At 24.5% G+C, this 18,972-nt stretch overlaps 12 protein-coding genes across 12 annotated transcripts; 7 read left to right on the forward strand and 5 right to left on the reverse strand.

Annotated features, from left to right (window-relative positions):
• Positions 1-198: 198 nt before the first annotated feature.
• SRAE_1000114500 (ATP-binding cassette sub-family D member 4) lies at positions 199-2,010 on the forward strand (the record flags this gene model as incomplete). The annotated part of the gene is made up of 2 exons (XM_024648065.1): positions 199-334; positions 389-2,010. 2 exons carry the CDS (start codon positions 199-201, stop codon positions 2,008-2,010), a joined length of 1,758 nt encoding a protein of 585 aa, XP_024502080.1.
• Positions 2,011-2,765: 755 nt separating this feature from the next.
• On the reverse strand, positions 2,766-4,864 carry SRAE_1000114600 (Hypothetical protein; the record flags this gene model as incomplete). The annotated part of the gene is made up of 4 exons (XM_024648066.1): positions 2,766-2,803; positions 2,898-3,211; positions 4,650-4,695; positions 4,735-4,864. 4 exons carry the CDS (start codon positions 4,862-4,864, stop codon positions 2,766-2,768), a joined length of 528 nt encoding a protein of 175 aa, XP_024502081.1.
• SRAE_1000114700 (Hypothetical protein) lies at positions 2,879-3,226 on the forward strand (the record flags this gene model as incomplete). Its single annotated transcript, XM_024648067.1, has 1 exon — positions 2,879-3,226. One exon carries the CDS (start codon positions 2,879-2,881, stop codon positions 3,224-3,226), a length of 348 nt encoding a protein of 115 aa, XP_024502082.1.
• A 55-nt stretch (positions 4,865-4,919) lies between the features above and the next one.
• On the forward strand, positions 4,920-6,367 carry SRAE_1000114800 (La-related protein 1; the record flags this gene model as incomplete). Its single annotated transcript, XM_024648068.1, has 3 exons — positions 4,920-5,049; positions 5,103-5,516; positions 5,574-6,367. The coding sequence occupies 3 exons, from the start codon at positions 4,920-4,922 to the stop codon at positions 6,365-6,367; spliced, it is 1,338 nt and encodes a 445-aa protein (XP_024502083.1).
• A 1,978-nt stretch (positions 6,368-8,345) lies between these two features.
• On the reverse strand, positions 8,346-8,756 carry SRAE_1000114900 (Histone H3; the record flags this gene model as incomplete). Its single annotated transcript, XM_024648069.1, has 1 exon — positions 8,346-8,756. The coding sequence occupies one exon, from the start codon at positions 8,754-8,756 to the stop codon at positions 8,346-8,348; it is 411 nt and encodes a 136-aa protein (XP_024502084.1).
• Positions 8,757-8,991: 235 nt separating this feature from the next.
• Positions 8,992-9,303, forward strand: SRAE_1000115000 (Histone H4 family and Histone core domain and Histone-fold domain-containing protein; the record flags this gene model as incomplete). Its single annotated transcript, XM_024648070.1, has 1 exon — positions 8,992-9,303. One exon carries the CDS (start codon positions 8,992-8,994, stop codon positions 9,301-9,303), a length of 312 nt encoding a protein of 103 aa, XP_024502085.1.
• A 1,582-nt stretch (positions 9,304-10,885) lies between these two features.
• Positions 10,886-11,257, reverse strand: SRAE_1000115100 (Histone H2B family and Histone core domain and Histone-fold domain-containing protein; the record flags this gene model as incomplete). Its single annotated transcript, XM_024648071.1, has 1 exon — positions 10,886-11,257. One exon carries the CDS (start codon positions 11,255-11,257, stop codon positions 10,886-10,888), a length of 372 nt encoding a protein of 123 aa, XP_024502086.1.
• Positions 11,258-11,548: 291 nt separating this feature from the next.
• SRAE_1000115200 (Histone H2A domain and Histone core domain and Histone-fold domain-containing protein) lies at positions 11,549-11,938 on the forward strand (the record flags this gene model as incomplete). Its single annotated transcript, XM_024648072.1, has 1 exon — positions 11,549-11,938. The coding sequence occupies one exon, from the start codon at positions 11,549-11,551 to the stop codon at positions 11,936-11,938; it is 390 nt and encodes a 129-aa protein (XP_024502087.1).
• A 746-nt stretch (positions 11,939-12,684) lies between these two features.
• On the forward strand, positions 12,685-14,133 carry SRAE_1000115300 (Hypothetical protein; the record flags this gene model as incomplete). Its single annotated transcript, XM_024648073.1, has 1 exon — positions 12,685-14,133. The coding sequence occupies one exon, from the start codon at positions 12,685-12,687 to the stop codon at positions 14,131-14,133; it is 1,449 nt and encodes a 482-aa protein (XP_024502088.1).
• Positions 14,134-14,329: 196 nt separating this feature from the next.
• SRAE_1000115400 (Hypothetical protein) lies at positions 14,330-16,430 on the forward strand (the record flags this gene model as incomplete). The annotated part of the gene is made up of 2 exons (XM_024648075.1): positions 14,330-15,193; positions 15,240-16,430. 2 exons carry the CDS (start codon positions 14,330-14,332, stop codon positions 16,428-16,430), a joined length of 2,055 nt encoding a protein of 684 aa, XP_024502089.1.
• A 136-nt stretch (positions 16,431-16,566) lies between these two features.
• On the reverse strand, positions 16,567-17,147 carry SRAE_1000115500 (RNAse P, Rpr2/Rpp21 subunit family-containing protein; the record flags this gene model as incomplete). Its single annotated transcript, XM_024648076.1, has 2 exons — positions 16,567-16,959; positions 16,995-17,147. 2 exons carry the CDS (start codon positions 17,145-17,147, stop codon positions 16,567-16,569), a joined length of 546 nt encoding a protein of 181 aa, XP_024502090.1.
• A 505-nt stretch (positions 17,148-17,652) lies between these two features.
• Positions 17,653-18,620, reverse strand: SRAE_1000115600 (Six-bladed beta-propeller, TolB-like domain-containing protein; the record flags this gene model as incomplete). The annotated part of the gene is made up of 2 exons (XM_024648077.1): positions 17,653-17,739; positions 17,781-18,620. The coding sequence occupies 2 exons, from the start codon at positions 18,618-18,620 to the stop codon at positions 17,653-17,655; spliced, it is 927 nt and encodes a 308-aa protein (XP_024502091.1).
• Between the last annotated feature and the right edge of the window lie 352 nt (positions 18,621-18,972).

Consider the following 18,972-nt stretch of genomic DNA (forward strand, 5'->3'; position numbering starts at 1 on the left):
TTATCAAAAATTTCAACTGATAAAATATGCAAATAAATCAAAAGTATTATTCATAAAGATATGAAAAATTATTTAAAAAGTATATTCGATTAAGAATTTTCCATCTAGTTAGATTTTGAAAATATTTAATCATAACTTTTTTTGTATAAAAGGAAAAAATTTTTTTATCTTTTAATTTTATATATATTTTATTTTATAATGCAAAAGAAAAAAGATTTTTATTTTGACTTTAGATTTATTAAAGCTCTTTTCAAGTTAACTCCTTCTTTTTTTCTTAAAGGTAATTGGTATTCAGAATGTATGATAACAGTTACTCTTATTTTTAGTGTTGCAAGTAAGTTATTTTTTTTACAAAAATATTTTTTTTATTATATCTTTTTTTTTTAAGGTGAATGGGTTGGTTATAAAATTGGTATGATTCCGGGGCAGATGTATTCTGCCTTGTTAAATGAAAATGATGGAGTATTTTGGCATATTATGCTTATTGGTTCATTAATGTATGCAGGAAAATGTCTTTTAATTGCCTTAGTTAACTTTTCATCATGGTGTTTATATTTAGCATTTAGAAAAAATATTACAAATGCCCTTCATAATACATATTTTAATGGAATGACAATGTATAATTTATTATTTATTTCACAAAATAATATTGATAATCCTGATCAAAGAATAACACAAGATGTTGATAAGATGTGTAAAGATTTAGCATTAACTATTATTCCAGCAGTTTTGATATGTCCTTTTGTTATTGTATATTATACATATAAAACTTACACAACAGCTGGAATATATGGTTGTGGAATGATATTTGCATATTTTATTATTGGTACAATTGTTAATAGAGTTTTAATATCACCATTAGCTAAATGGGCAAATAGAGTAGAGAAATGTGAAGGAAATTTTAGATATAAAGAAGTTTCAATAAGAGATAACTGTGAACAGATTGCTCTTTATAGAGGACAAAATTTTGAAAAAGAAGAAAGTAATAACTTTTTAGATAAATTATTAAAAACTCAATTCTTATTATGTATCTGGAGGTTTCCTAATTATTTTTGGCAAAATTTTTTTGATTATTATGGTGGTTTACTTTCATATGGTATTCAATATATACCAATATTTTTATTACATACATATAAAAATGTTGATCCAAAAGTATTACCAGAAATTATATCAAATAATGCTTTTGTTTATATTTATTTAATTAATTCATTTACCCGATTAACTGATGTAGCATTAACATCAGGAGAGATGGCTGGTTTCCTTCAACGTATTTATGAATTATTAAAAGAATGTAAAGATATGAATGGGACAAGATATAATAACACACAAAAAATAAATAAAAATGATTCAAGATCATATATTTTTGAAAACGTTAATATAAATACACCAAAAGGTAAAGTTATTGTTAAAGATATGTCAATGTCAATTGACAATAATACTAATTTATTGATAAGAGGATCATCAGGAACTGGTAAAACATCTTTAGTTAGAATACTCTCAGGATTATGGAAACATTCTTCAGGAAAAATTTCAGCAAAATATACAATTGATGATATTGAAATTATACCACAAAAATCATATCTTCCAGTTGGAAGATTTTCACTTTATCATCTTATAATGTTTCCTTCAATAAATATTGATGATGGTTTTCAAACAGATATCAAAAGTCAAGATATTTTTGAACTTTTAAATAAATTAAAAATGAAACATTTATTAGATAAAGTTGGCAACATTTTTGATCAATTATCAATTGAATTTATTAACACTCTTACACCAGGAGAAATTCAAAGATTAGTTTTTATAAGAGCTATAATTAAAAATCCAAAAGTTATAATATTAGATGAATCAACTAATTCTGTTGATTCTGAAACAGAAAATGTAATGTATAGTATTATGAAAGAAAATAATATTCAATATATTTCTATTGGTCATAGAGATTCATTAAAACAATATCATGACAAATGTTTAACTTTAGAAACAGATGGAAAATATTCAATTTTAGATTTATAATTAAAAATAACATATTTAATTAGTTTTCAATAATTGTGTTAAGTTTTATTATATGTTTGATACTAATTACCAAAAAATCTTATAAATAATGTATTAAAATAAATAAAATAACATTTTTCTTTTATTAATGTAAAAATAGAATATTATTATATAAATAACTAACTATTTTAACAAAATGAAATACATAAAAATTTTAAAAACGTAATTTGTTTTATTTAAAATACCCTGACACATTATATAAAAATGACATGAATTTCATTATAATACGAAAGAATGTTTCACATTTAAAAAAAAATTATTATATACGCATACAAATAAATTCTTTATTAATTAACAAAAATCAAAACAACTGATACTATATAAAATATGTAAATATAAAAATTTAACATCATTTCAAATTTTTGATGAATCACTAGTATTATAAACATATTTATATAAATAAAAAAAATATTATATATTTGATTTAAAAAAAAGATTAGCATTTGTAGCATTCGTAATTTTTTTTTAAATCAAATTATTTACTTACATTTTTAAAATATTTTTGGATGAATGTTGTAAAAATTGACATCTCTAATTACTTATATTATTTTTAATTTACTTTAAGACAATTATTTATTATTTGTACGATATTGTCTATCTAAAAATTTTTATTATTTAATGTCTTCTAATTATATTCTAAAAAATTTTATTCTTATATATCTAAAACGTTCTTAACAAAATGGTGTGACAAATTGATAACATATGTTATTAAGAATTTAAACCCCCTCCATAAATTTGACAGCAAATGTGACGCCTAAAATTTACATATATATAAGTTAAATAAAATATATAAAAAATATTATAAAATCATTAGACAAATATTTATAAAATGTCTTTTAAAATTTTACCTATTCTAATTATATTTTTTTCATTATCAATTACTATTGAGGCATCATTAGGATATGCCTCTGTATCAATAGGTGAAACATTTAAATATGACTTTGGTCCAGAAGCTAAATCTATTCGAATAAATCGTAATGATGTTGAAGAAATATTATATGCTGGTAAAGAAGGAATATATCCAAATGTTAAATTATCAAATGATGGAATTCTTACAATATCACCTATTACAAAGAATGATTTTGGAATGTATTCTGCAATGTATAAATTAGATAAACAAATTGATAATGCTGTTATTGGTGTGGCACCACCAGCAATAATACTTACGGAAAATTAAAGTTCAATCACTAAAAAATGTTATGATTAATACATTATTATTTAAATTACATTTAAAAAAAAAGTTAACAGAAATATTAATCTAAGTATTAAAAAAAAATTAAACTTACATATTTTAACAAAATTAATGTAAAAATATTAAGAAAATATTAAATCAATAATGACATACAAATTCAATTAAAACAAATATTTTTTTTTATCTTACAAATAAGTTATAAAAAAATAAACAATATATTATTAATTATGATTCATAATATTAATTATCAAAGTTCAACTATCTTATTTTTAAAAACAATTTTTATACTAAAAATTAAATAAATTAAAATTTAATTACTAGTCGTAATGACAAGAAGTGTTCTTATAAAACAATTTATCACAAAATATTTTCTTAAAAAAAAATTTAAAAGAAAATACTTTTTTTTTTCTTATAATATAATTTATTTTCCATGGTGATATTACACTTTTATAATAAGCTATTTCAATTTTGTTGCTTTAATAAACATTGTAATATCAATTTATATTAAAAATGTACTTTTATAATATAATTATAATTTTTTTTATATATTATTGAAATCTTAAATGTTTTATTATTTCTCTTTTTTTTTCTCTTAAGAATCTTAGATAAACATAACTTTGTTAGTTAAATTTCTTTTTTCACAGTTAAAAAAAATTGGTTTCTTTATAATAAAATCAGTAATTTATTAATATTTATCAATAATTCAAATTTCAAGATAAACAAAATATTAATTAACTATTGGATAATACAATTTTTTTCTATATTATTATCATTATTAATTTTTTATTTTCTTATAATTTATTGAGAAATATTTTATTTATGAAATAGGCAAAATTTAATCTACCATATATCATCAAAAATTAACATTTTACATTAAATTAATATTGGTAAGTCTATTTAATTTTAAATGTAACTACTACTATAAAATAATAAAACTTATATAAATTTAATTTATTTCCTTATCAGTCTAAACAAACAAAAATATTAAATCAGAAAGTAATAACATTCTTTACTTAACAACAAAATAAATATTTTATATTAGGTGGGAATTTTAGATTTATAAAATAATAATTTTACATTTATTTTTATCAGTAAAGCTAAACATTTTAATAACTTATTTTAAAAGATTAAAGAAAATAGTTATACTATTCCGTTTCCACAATTTTGAGAGTAAGGTGTACATTATATTCCAAAATTTAGCAATTATATATCCCATTTTTTTAAGCCATTCCAATATTTAACTAAAAAAAATATTTTTTTATTCACCAAATAAACTTTTAATAATTAAAATATTTTTTTTTCAGTAATAATAGTTTTTTTAAATTTATAAAATTTTAGAATCCTTGTTTTACACATAATTCTATTGTTGAAATATTAGATAATGGCTTCTAATATCAACAATTCTGACTTCAACATATTTATTGAAAGTAGTGGTATTGTAAAAAAATCAGATACTAAAAAAGAAAAAATGTTAGTTGATAAAATTTTATTACCTAATGAAAATATTTCTTTAAAAGAAACTGTAACTTGTTCACCTACTTCAAAAATTATAGAACAACTAACTTCTGTTGATTCTTGTAATATTTTAAATAAAAATAAAAGTTTTGATGAAAAAAAAGACATACTGGATATTGAAAATAGGATAAAGAAAGACCTTAAACTACCTATTGATAATAAGATGAATGAATCTATAAGTGGAGATGATGATGATGTATTTTATGATTGTGAGGAGACTTCCAAACACATAGATGAACGTATTTTGTCTCTTTTATTATTATCACAAAAAACTCCTTCTTTAAATGACAATGGTAATTTTTTTTATCATTATATAATGTATAATATTAACTACAATTTTGTTTAGAAAATGTTGGTAAAATTACAGTTTCAGAAGTAGAATCAAAATATTTTATCCAATCAAAAAATAATAATAATTCAAAAAATTCTACTTATTTAGAAGAAAGAGAAAATCAAATACACTCAGAAAAAGGAGAATCTATCAATGATGATGAAAAAAATGTGAAGAAAAAGTTATTTGGAAAAATTGTTAAAAAAAATAGTTTTACAACTAATAACGATATCAATGTTGAGTATTCAAATAACTTTTCTGATACAGCTTCAAAAATTCAACAACCAAACAGTAAAACAAGACATTTATGCAAAACTGTCAAAAAACACCAAACTTCAAATGGTAATAAGCATTATAAAGAAGATGGTTCTCAAAGTCAAGGCTCAAAAAGGAATTCAAGAAGTAGTATTTCTTCTCCGTCAATAAAAAGTAAGAAATCAGGATTACCACTTTTCAAAGATTATTTTAATTTTAATCAAACTTCAGATGATGAAAAAACAAAATATGGTAAACGTTATAAAGAAAATAACTTTGAGGAAGATATCTTTAATGATAATAGTAATTGTAGCAATCACAAAGAAAACAACTTGTATAAAGAACTTGGGCCTTTACCATCATGGGATGAAGCGGCAGAACATGCCGAAAATGGAAAAGATGATGGAATAGATTATATGGCATTACTGGAAGATAAATTTAAAAATAATCCATCATCGTATTATACTATACAATCATTGAACATCAAAAAAATAGAAGGAACAGCAATTGATTCTGAATTTACATTAACCAAACCAAAGCTTCCATTCAGGCCAATTACTATTTCAACAAGTTTAGATACATTTTTAAAATCTCCTGCAAAATTATATACTAGTATGAAAAGTCCTTTATTGAATCACACACTTTATACTCCACCTTATACTCCAAAACTAAATCAAAATATTTTTTTTGAAAGTGTTATGACAACAGATCAAATAAAGAATTGTATCTTACGCCAAATAGAATATTATCTTTCTGAAGAAAATCTTGTAAAAGATTTTTTTATTCTAAAAAACATAGATAAAAATGGATACATTTCATTACCTTTACTGGCTGGTTTCCCAAAAATAAAAAAATTAACTAGTGACATTAATCTTGTCATTGAGGCTATGAAATCCAGTATTCTTTTGGAGATGTCGGAAGATTACCAATTCATTAGATCAAAGACTAATAAAAATAATATTTCAACAATGGATGGAAAAGAAAAAATAGTAGAAGAAATAAAAAATATTACCTTGGAAATATAAAAAGTTTAAAAATATTATTTATTATTGTACATAGCATTATAACTTTTCGATTACTTTATTGTAATAACATTATACTTTTAATAACTTTACCCATAAAATTTGTTTTTATATAAATAAAGTGTTATTTTAACTGAAACTAACATCCGGTTACAAGATGTAGTAAATTTATAATTGAGAAATTTATATTTGAATATTTTCTTTGTTGATCATAGTATGCCTCTCTTCTTGTTTCTCTTTCTTATTTCAACGGTTTCTACTACCCGCAACTGCATTTGACAAATTTTCTGTTTCAAATATTCCATTCATTTGAAGATACCTTTCATTTTTTTCTCAAAGGATTGGATTGCTTAGAGAATTTTATAATTTCATTTAAAATAAAATTCTTTACTTTTTAGATTTAATTTTCTAATTCTTAAAAAAATAAAATAAAGTTAGGTTTTTGAATCTACTTTTTATCAATTTCATTTTTTGATAATACAAATCATCTTCACTATATCATATGCTAGTTGAGATTTCTTTGAATCATCTTTCTGAGAAAAAAATCAGAGGATTCAGATTGATCACGTTTTCTTTTGAAGTTTTTTGATGCCATTAATAAAATCAAATATTCAATTAAACCAAAAAGTTGTATTTATGTGGAATTTTTATTCTTATATACCAATATATTTTTTTATGTACTATACTTTATTTTACCTTTTAATATAATATTTTTTTTAACAATATTCTATAATAAATTACTTTATAACTTTAATAATATATTAATTTACTTTTCTTTTATGTAAAAAATATGCTTATGTTATTGTAAATTAAATATTTATTTACTAATTTTACTTCATATCCCTTAATTTAAAATACTTGAGAAGTAAAAAAAAGTAACAATAATAATAGTTGGCTTTTATAACATTTATCACAAACATATTTATATCAAATATGTAAATTTTAACAGAAAAATTTGAATATTACTTTTACTGCAAAATTAAAATAAAAAACTTGAAATTAACAAAGAAGTTGTAAGAAATTCTTTATTTTAAACATTAATAGAATATATAAACTATTAATAAAAATCTAAAACAATATTATTTTAAAAAAATAGATAAATTATAAATTAAAATAATTAATTATTTTTTTAGCATAAAAACTTCTTCATTTAATGCCAAAATGTATAAATGAAATTGGTAAATTTGGTATGGAAAAAAAGATTTTCATTTTCTGAATAACAACAATTATTAAGAAAAAATTTAACATTAACAATTGTTATGAAGTTTTTAGTTGGATTAGAAAAAATTTGAATATAAAAATAATTTAAAAAAAAGACAAATTTATTGAAAAGTTCTATCTATTAAATCAAAATCTAATTAAACCTATACTTCATCGATGTTACATTCTTTGGAACATAACCTAATTAATTATTTTAAAAAATTATAACTTTTTTAGTGTATTAAATATGTTTTTATAAAACTGATTGTTAGCGATATATTTAATGTATCTTTGTACTTGATACATATCTTTCTAGCATTAATTGTATAGTTTACTAAGCTAATATATCGGTTGAATCCTTAATTTTTACCTGTAACTGAGCGTGATGAAAAACTTTTTTTATTATCTTAAACAATTAATGAGTATTTTTTTCATTAATTAAATAACTATGAAATTTAATTTTTATGGATTAATATTTTCTATCAACCAAAAAATATAAAAGCGTTGTAGGATACAAATTTTATTTTCATACAATACTTATGTTTTAGTAAAGAAGGAAATAAAGCGACTTATCTCTACTCATTTCATCATTCCTTTTTGTACATTTGGCCCCAGAAATATTGTTGTAGAGATTATCAGGAACAATATAAAAATAAAACAAGTAATTTTAAATTTTTTCGTAGATGTAAAAAAAACCACACAGATTTAAAATAAAAAAGTATTAATTGGTGGCCCTAAAGAGGGCCTTTGGGATAAAAAAGATAAGATCTAAGAATTATACTTAAGCACGTTCTCCACGGATTCTTCTGGCCAATTGAATATCTTTTGGCATAATGGTAACACGTTTGGCGTGGATAGCGCAAAGGTTAGTGTCTTCAAAAAGTCCGACAAGGTAAGCTTCAGCAGATTCTTGAAGTGCCATTACAGCAGAAGATTGGAAACGAAGATCAGTTTTGAAATCTTGAGCAATCTCACGAACTAAACGTTGGAATGGTAATTTACGGATTAAAAGTTCAGTAGATTTCTGGTATTTTCTGATTTCACGAAGAGCAACTGTTCCTGGACGGTATCTGTGAGGTTTCTTAACTCCTCCAGTAGCTGGTGCAGATTTACGGGCAGCCTTGGTAGCAAGTTGCTTTCTTGGTGCTTTCCCTCCTGTGGATTTACGAGCGGTTTGCTTAGTACGAGCCATAGTAACAAATAAAGTTATACTCAGATGCGAGTGGTGATAAATGATTAAATTTCTCTTCTTATATATTGCTCAAAACAAAGTGGAACGCCCACAACACACAAGGACATTAAAAGCGCTATATTGAAACACACCTACTATACACTAGGTCAATTTAATGTGTATAAATAGTGAAAATTCCGCATTAGAATTTACCAGTCATTGCGACTAAATTTTATAACTTTATTTGCTGTTAATCATGTCAGGCCGCGGAAAAGGAGGAAAAGGACTTGGAAAAGGTGGTGCAAAACGCCATCGTAAAGTTCTTCGTGATAACATTCAAGGAATCACTAAACCAGCTATCCGTCGTCTTGCTCGCAGAGGAGGTGTTAAACGTATCTCTGGACTTATCTATGAAGAAACCCGTACTGTTCTTAAATCATTCTTGGAAAACGTTATTCGTGATGCCGTCACATATTGTGAACATGCCAAAAGAAAAACCGTTACCGCTATGGATGTTGTCTATGCTCTCAAAAGACAAGGAAGAACACTTTACGGATTCGGAGGTTAATTTATCCTTCTTCTTGTAACATCTTTGATTTAATTTTTTTATCCCAAAGGCCCTCTTTAGGGCCACCAAAAAATTAATAATTATCTTTCTTTTTTAAAAATAAATTTTTCTGTATGAAAAGTTTTATTATTAAATATTATCATTAATAAAAACTGAATTGTCTTAAAAATGTAAGCTATCTTCTGTTTCGTTAGTAAGTCCCTTTAGAAAATACTTATCTATAAATTTTGTTGGTCCCTCTAAAATGCAATCCCTTTCTATTCAAACTTGATATGGAAGTATATTTTTGTGTGTTTTGTTGGCGCCGTTTCAAAAAATGCGGTGGTTGGCTATTGTACACATAATAGAAATATTGTAATGGCTATAACATTGAATTCGCAGAAAACAGGAAATTTAGGTACCTTTTGATTATATACCTACATTTTGAATTATCATTTAAAACATTAGAAAAAAAAATTGTAATTGATATCTAACTTTTCATTTTGTACGAGAAAATAAATAAGTTACTATAATAATGCAAGAGAATTCTTTTTAGCTTGAGTGGGAAATTTTTTTTAAATTGGTTTTATAAAGTTTTAAAAAATCTTGACACAATGAATTTTTTATTTTGTGATTTCAATAAATAGACTAAATTTATTTTGAAAGCATTATTTATATCATTCTACATTATATTCTATTGTAGTAATTTCATTAAGCACTAATAAAAAATTATTTCTTGTAAAAGAAACATTCATTAGCTAATCCTACATATTATATCCCTTTATTTAAAATACTTGAGAAGTAAAAAAAAGTAACAATAACAATAGTTGTTTTTTATATTTCTTATCATAAACATATTTATATCAAAATATGTAAATTTAAATAGAAAAAATTTGAATATACTTTTACTATGAAACTAAAATAAAAAATTAACGAAGAATTTATTTATTTAAAAACATAAATACGTTACATAAACTATTAATAAAAGTTTGAAACAATATTACTTAAAAAAAAACTAAATTATAAATCATAATAACATCTTTCCTTACTGCCATAATGGATCCTTGAAATTGACGATATAATATAGAAATAACACTTCCATTATCTGAATAACAAAAAATTTGAATATAATAACAATTTAAAAAAAAAAACATCTATTGAAAAGTTTTATTTATTGAATCAAAATCTAATCTGACCTATATTTATTCAACGTTACATTCCTCGAAACATAATCAATATAACTTTTTTCAAAAATTTTAAGATCTTATGTACTAGATACTTATTAAATATGTTTATATAAAACTGAAGTGTTAGCAATATCCTAACTGTATACATGTACCTAATACATATCTTTCTAGCCTTAGCTGTATATAGTTTATAAACTAACATATCATTCTATCTTGTATTCATAGCTTTTACTTGTAACCAATTTAAAAAATCAAAGTTTTATAGCGATTTTATTAAAAAAGAAGTTTTTACACATTTTAAAATAAATGTAAGCTTTTCAAAAATACTTTAAGGTAAGCAACAAAAAAAAATATAATTTGGTGGCCCTAAAGAGGGCCGTTGGGATAAAATTAATACTTTTTTTTTATTAAACTGTTTACTTTGAACTGGTAAACTTAGTTACAGCTTTGGTTCCTTCAGAAACAGCGTGTTTAGCCAATTCTCCTGGGAGGATAAGTCTGACAGAGGTTTGAATTTCTCTGGATGAGATGGTAGACTTTTTGTTGTAGTGAGCAAGTTTTGAAGCTTCAGCAGCGATTCTTTCAAAAACGTCATTGACAAATGAGTTCATGATTGACATAGCTTTAGAAGAGATTCCAGTGTCTGGATGAACTTGTTTCAAGACACGGTAGATGTAGATGGAGTAGGTTTCTTTTCTGGCCTTTCTTCTACCTTTCTTATCTCCAGGACGGACAGATTTTTGACTTTTAACAGCCTTTTTTCCTTTGGAAGCAGTTGGAGGAGCCATAGCAACAATAAAGTAAGAGTTATTAAGTATAACGTGCGAACACGAGTAAAGGTTTGGACGAATCTATCTTCTTTAAATACACTCGATATGTGTATACGAGGTGGAGCGTACATACCGCGGCGTACATTTCACGCGCTTAACACCATCAGAGAGTGCGCATCAATAGTTTGACCTATCTTTTTGTAACGCCTTATATACACAACCTATGTATATATAATGACAGAATTCTTTATAACGATTACCGAGTTTTTACTCATTTGTATCGTTACATTTTACTCTTAAAAATCAACTATGTCTGGACGTGGAAAAGGTGGAAAAGCTAAGACTTCGGGAAAGGCTAAAAGTCGTTCCAGCCGTGCTGGACTTCAATTCCCAGTTGGTCGTCTTCACCGTATGCTTCGTAAAGGAAACTACGCTGAACGTGTTGGAGCTGGTGCACCAGTTTATCTTGCTGCTGTTCTTGAATATCTCGCTGCTGAAGTTCTTGAATTGGCTGGTAATGCTGCTCGTGATAACAAAAAAACCAGAATCAACCCAAGACATCTCCAATTGGCCATCAGAAACGATGAAGAATTGAACAAACTTCTCAGTGGAGTTACAATTGCTCAAGGAGGTGTACTTCCAAACATTCCTTCATCACTCATTCCAAAGAAATCTTCTGCTGAAGAACCAGCTGAGTAAATTCAAATGATCTCTATAAAAAAATATCATTTTATCCCAACGGCCCTCTTTAGGGCCACCAACTTTTATTATATTCTTTTTTCATTAGTTTTCTTAAAATAAACTGTGTCGTACATATTAGTATCGAATGATTTCTTTTTCGCGCTAAAATGTGTGTCAGGGCAACAATTTCTTATCTGTCTTAAGTGTACTCTTGTACCAAAGTTATATAGTAATTAGTGGTCAATGTTAGACCTTGGAAAGTTTTTTTTTATTAATTTGCGAGGTTTAGAAGAAACCTAAATTTCTAGTATCTTTTGTTAAAATATGCGCAACTTCTAAAAATAATTAGTGGGTGACATGTGCTAAGTAAAATTAATAAAACAATGAAGTTTTTCTAATAACATCTGGAGGTAAACAATAGACTTTAGAAATAATTTAATTATATCAATTTTCGATCAAAGCAATAATTTAAAATGTTTTGACATCATTCTTTTTCACATTTAATTATTTTAAAGTTAACAAACAAAATTTTAAGCTGATTATAACAAACAAAAATTATAATAACTAAAAATGAATTTTAATATAAAAATTATTAATCCTTGGCAGGGCTCGGATTAAAATTTAAAACGTCATATTAAAAGATCAACTATCTTTTTGATAAATTTAAATTTATGTAAAACTATTTATGAATAAACAATAATCATTTCAAAAATGTATATAAAAGTAAACTTTATTTTTTATTATCAATACAAGCATATATCATTATGCAAAAATTACTTATTTTAACCATTTTGGCTTTAACAGCTTCAACAATTTACTGTGGCAGTGGCAGTGGTTCTTCTGAATCTAGTGAAGCAAAGGATTTGAAAAAAAAGAAAGAATGTGCTGGAGATGTTGTTGATGAAACTGGAACTAGTGATAAACCACTTTTAATTGAAGCTTTATTCAATGTTTCTATTACTTTAACTGGACAAGACAAAATTATCTTTGATCAATTTGTTATTGAACTTGAAGCTTTCTTTGCTACTGAAAATTATACATCACTTGAAATTGTTATGTATTCATCTTTCAAAATAAAACAATTCTTCATCAAATATCCAGTATTTTATGAAAAATGTAAATTTATGTACATTGGATCATGGGGAACATTCTACGATTTATTCCAAGTTGGAGTTTATCTTTCTGCTGATAAATTCAATGGATGTTTAATAGTAAATCAATTTGGTAAATTTGATCTTATTGAAGCATTTTTACAATTCAAATTAAAATGCCCAAATCCAGCAGCTTTTGATGTTTATATCACAGATCTTACATTAATTCTTGAATCAACTGTATATTCTGAATCTGAAAAATATGCTCTTATTTATGAAATGATCCTTAAAATATCTGTTGAATTCCCAGACTTAAAAGAAGAGTTTCTTAATCTTGAAATTGGAAGTTTCGGATCTATTTACATGCTTCAAGAAATTTCTGTTCAATATTACAGAATGAAAGAAATTAAAAAACTTTTTAAAGGAAAACCAAAATGTGAATTTGTTTCTGCTCTTTACACATGTTTAACTGATTCAAAATACCAACTTTCTAATTCAAACAAAGGATTTTTAAAAATTCTTTTTGATAGATTTACAGTTATCATTGCTAATGATACTCTTACATATGCTGAACAAATCAAAGCTATTTCTTATCAATATCGTCAATTTGTCAAAACATATTATTATTTAGAAGAAACTTTCTTATCATTTGAAATTTCTGCTGAATTTGGAACATTCGGTGATTTCCTTGCTATGTTTGCTTTTGGTGAATCACAAGAATGCTGGCCAGAAGATTTCCTTACTCTTCCAGAATTAACAACTGAAGTTTCTACAACTGAAGCTGCCACAACAGAAGCTCCAACAACAATTGCATTGACTGGTGATTGTTCCACTGCTTCAAGTGCTGTTCTTCAAGTTGTTAATGGTCAAACCATCCTTTACACTGCTGCTATGGATTCATGGTCAACATGGGCTGCCATTGAAAAAGCCAACTGGAAAACATTCTGTACTAAGATATATACAAACTATGTTATATCTACAACAATGACTGAATCACAAAAAGTCACAGCCATAATTACAGATATTAATGCATATGTTGCATTCTACTACTACAGAGAAGAACATATTCATTCAATCAAACTTGGAGTATGGGGAACTGTTGGAGAATTGTGTTCATGTTAAGCATAATTGATATATGATTTTTATTTTTAACCTAAATATATTAGAATAAAACATACTTTTAAATATCTATTTTTTTCTACAATTAATGAATATTTTTAAATGTTATTTTATCTTAATTTACATATTAAGAAAATAAAACTATAAAATAAATTTTATTATTTACAGCATTATTAAACAAATAATTTTGTTCTAAAAAATGACTGATAAAGCGTTTACGAAAGAAGATAAAGAAAAATATTTACAAGAATTTTTATCCATCAAAAGAATTACAAAAAATTCACCATTAATAAAAACAATTGAAGAATCAATTAATAACAATTCACCACTACCATTTAATGAAGCACCAAAATTATACAATGATAATGATGCAATTCTATATTCAAATTTAATACAACCTAGTTGTCCTAATGTTAATCAAAATTTTAAACTAATTAATCTTTTGGAACTATTTAGAGAATCAAGTTCTATACAAGCTCAAAATGCATTAAGAAGAGATGATACAGAGTTTAAAGGATTTTGGAGTTCTTTTACATGTTTTTTCATATCTTTAATTAATTTTCAAACTTTAATTATAATTCCAATTATGACTTACGAATATGGATTTGGTTTTTTAAAATGGTTAACTATAGCACATTTTTTAGTTTGCTTTCCTTTTCTAGTCTTTGTAATTAATGTATCTCAATTTTCAGGACTTGATTCTTCACGTGTTTATTCAAGAATCAAGCAAGTTTGGTGTGGAATAGAATATGCTGTACTACTTAGAACTCTATATTCTATAGTTATAGTTACTCAGGAGTTACAATTCACTTTCGAAAGTTTAAAATTAACAGCTGAATTCAAAATATTAAACAAAAATTATTTAGAATCATGCTTATCAAATAAGAATGGTTGTGTAAATATTGGATTTATTCATCCATGTTCTACAGGATATTCGGAAGATGTATTAGATAATATTGATTGCCGTAATATAAATCAAGCTAATTGGGAAAAATATTTGGATCCTAAACCTGTAATAAAAACAATTTCAATGATTCAATATATAACACATGCATTTTCAGTGGTATGTTTTTTTATTTAATCTCAATAACTTTTTTTTTAAATTAAAGCCAATTTTTAAAAAAGATTTAAAAACTGCATTACTAATGCCTTTTGTGGTTGTATTTTTGACAACATTTTTTATGTATTTTGGAAAGGCAAAATGTGTAGCTGTTATTGGATTATTTTGCATACCGATAATAGGTGGACAATTATATGGTATACTACTTCTTACAGTAAATCAATGGTCAATTGAATTCAATCAATTTCTAAATATAGAATTTAACGAATCGTTTCGCATGATGGTTGTTATTTTAACCTTATCTATTCGAAGTTTAAATATGATTGATTTGGTACCAAAAATTTCTGCTTCTCTTCCATCAAAAGTAAAAGCAGTTAACTTAGCATTTCTTATAATTTTATCTAATATTATAATAATTATAATTTCTACATGGATGTATATAATCAGTTCAATATACTATAAAAAAATAATAATGAAAAATGATACTAGTTATGGAAGAATACAAACGTATGAATTATCAAATTGGCTTCCATCCGTAGCGTTATATGAACAATTTATTATTAACAACAGACAATTTGAAAATGTTTCAATTCTTGTATGTAGTTTTATTCAACGTTGTTTCCTTTTATCACTATATATTGAAATTTTTTATGATTATATAAAAACAACCTCAATGAAAACGTATACCATCTTTTATAAAAATGGTTTTATTTCAAAATTCTTAATAACACTTCTTTGTTATTTAATAGGATTATTTTTATTGGAATCGACATATTTTAATATTTTTACCTCTCCAATTATGTTAATGCTTCAAAAGGTAGATACTAGGTTATTATTTTTTCAATTTTTTATTGTTTCCTATGTTTATGGAACCGACAAATTTTTAGGAAATATTAGAGAAATGAATGGAAAAAGTAAACTTAGAGATAATATATTAAAATTTTTAAGAATTATTGCACAAATACTTTTTGTCATTTTAACAATGACAAGAGATGATAACAAAAATTATGAATATTACATGAAACAATATTTTCATGATGCTACAATTATAGTACTTATTGAATCAAACTCAATGCTTTCTACTTTATTTATTGCTACACCAATTATTTTATTTATAATTCTAGAAATCGTAAAATCAAGAAGTAAAGGAATATATTGGAAAACAATTTTTAGAAGTATAGATTACTGGGGTAAAAGAGAAAATAAATTTATCAAAGCTTCTAATCTTCAAGAAGATTAAAGTTAATTTAAAAAAAAACGTTATAAAAGTGTAAAATCTTTTTTTATAAAAACATAATTTAATATTTTTTTTATTACTATTAATAATAATAAAATATATCATTACTTACACATTTTATATATGTAGAATTGCAATTTCATAAAGCAAATGAATCAAAAAATGTAGAAATTTGTGATGACTTGTCTAATTCTATCTGTTCTTGAAGCATCAACTGTAACTTGGATAACTTTTTCTTTGGTTTGATATTTACTTTCGGTTTTATAATTTGTTGATTTTTAGGCTCATCAATTACTTTATTTTTTTTATCTTCTTTTTCATTTAATTTTACTTCAAGAAGTTCTTTATTTTTGGATATTTTAGAAAAATTATTATAAAACACTGCGCCACAACCTTTACATTTCATTTCACATAACTTTTTCTTCCTAGAACGCTTGGTAATTTTAACTATTGTTAGTTGACTAGTAAGTATCAGGCTACATTTTGTACAATGAAATTTTGTGGCAGTATTTCTGTGGGATCCATGAACATTCTGAAAAAATTTATATTTAAAAAAATTAAATTTACCTTTGAAAGTGACTTAGCATTATTTGCTAATTGTGACCTTAAAGTTGGTGGTAAATCTTGTAAATTAGACAATTTTCTTAAATAATTAAGAGTTTCTTTTTCTGTCTTTTCAATTGACTCATCAACAGATATCTCACTAAATAGGAAAGACATTATTTTGATTCAAATAAAAAGGACACATTCCCAATAAAATAAAATCGTCTTGAGATATGGTAAAAGTTATAAAATATTATTTGTAGTATATTTACTAATAACTTTTAATTAAATTATAAAACAAATGAAAATTTATATATAAATTTTTTTTATTAAAAGAGAAAAGTATAAATTCAAAAATAGAAAAAAAAAATTTATATAATTTGTATTAGAATGATTATATGACTTTAATTTTATTTTATTAGCTTACACCTTATACTGATAATACTGGTTTCAATTGATGTAATCACTATTTGTTGATAATAAAAATAGAATAATTTTAAATGGCAATATAATATGATAGGTAAATCTTTTTCAACTACTTATAACAAAAAAAAAACTTTTTTCTAGTTAGGAAATATAAAAAAATAAGAAAACAGCTAAGAAAATTTTGATAAACATATTTTATTGAAATAAGTGAATAATTTGATAACAAGATAGAAATTTATAAAAACATAAAAACATTTTATTGATCACGAAGTCTTTCACTTTTCCATGAACTACCATCAAGTGTGATCTTTTCTAACCAATCATCACAAATTGTTTCTTGAGACTAAAAAAAATTAAAATAAAAATTTATTATTTTTAACTAACCTCATCATAGACAATCCCACTACAAATTATCCATGCTTCATCTCCTACTATTTCAAATCCATTACCAAGATAGGCATCTATTGTGGCTGATGTTTCAAGATATTTACCCTGTCTATTAAATTTTTGAAATTTCCCAGTTTTGTCAAAAATAATTATATCATCTTCATATCTTTTTATTGCTCTTGGAAAATAAATCTGTCCCTCATCTTTTCCATGTGAAGAGAATGGTGGACTTAATTTTTTTTCTTTAATATCAACAAATCTTAACCATTCTTTTGAGTACATGTTTATTGGTACACTAACAGTAGATACAACTAATGTATTATCATCATACAAGCACAATGTTTGGAAAGCTTTCTCATCCAAAACAACCAATTCATCCCATCTTGTTGGTTTATCAATTGATGTTGTATAAATAAAAAATTCATCCTGTCCAGTTTCAGCTTGTTTTGTTATGTACATTTGATCATTTGAACTAATTACTAAACTTTGTACTCTACCATCTATAAATGAATCATGAAGCTCCTCACCAGATGTTGAATAAATTTTAAGTTCAGATAATCCTGTTTTATCTTCATTTTGTATATGGTATATTTTTGATTTATGAAAAACTACCTGTGTATATGCAGACATTTTTTTTGGAAAGGCATTTTCTTTACTCCATAAAACTTTTTTTCCATCTGGTGATAATTTAAATAAACCTCCTTTTGATGCAATCCATATATTTTTTTTATCATCAAATGCCATTGTATATGGAACAACAGCTTTTTTAGGTGTTAAATGGCAAAACATCTGCTTCAAACGTTGATTATCTGATGTGTCAGAAGGTTTTTCAGCCATTTTTTCTTGCTTAAAAGTGAAAATAATACAAAAAAAATAGAGTAAATATTTTATAAATAAATTACGATTAAAAAGATAAAAGATCAACAATTGAACATGGAAATCAAATTATTTTATATTAAATTTTAGTTTAACTAAATAAATAAATTCATAATAAATATAATACTAAAATAGTAAGAAAGAACTTTTATCAATAATAAATGTATGTATATAAATAAAACTATATTTTACTCCATAATAATATAGCATGTAATATCAAGGGCAACTCCATTCTTCTTTTTTCCTCCCTTCAAGTTCATTATTTTTCTTGAAACGAAAGTTTTACACAAATTGGAAGTGTAATCTTGACATA

This window comes from Strongyloides ratti (genome assembly GCF_001040885.1).
Source record: "Strongyloides ratti genome assembly S_ratti_ED321, chromosome : 1".
Classification (NCBI taxonomy): Eukaryota; Metazoa; Nematoda; class Chromadorea; order Rhabditida; family Strongyloididae; genus Strongyloides; species Strongyloides ratti.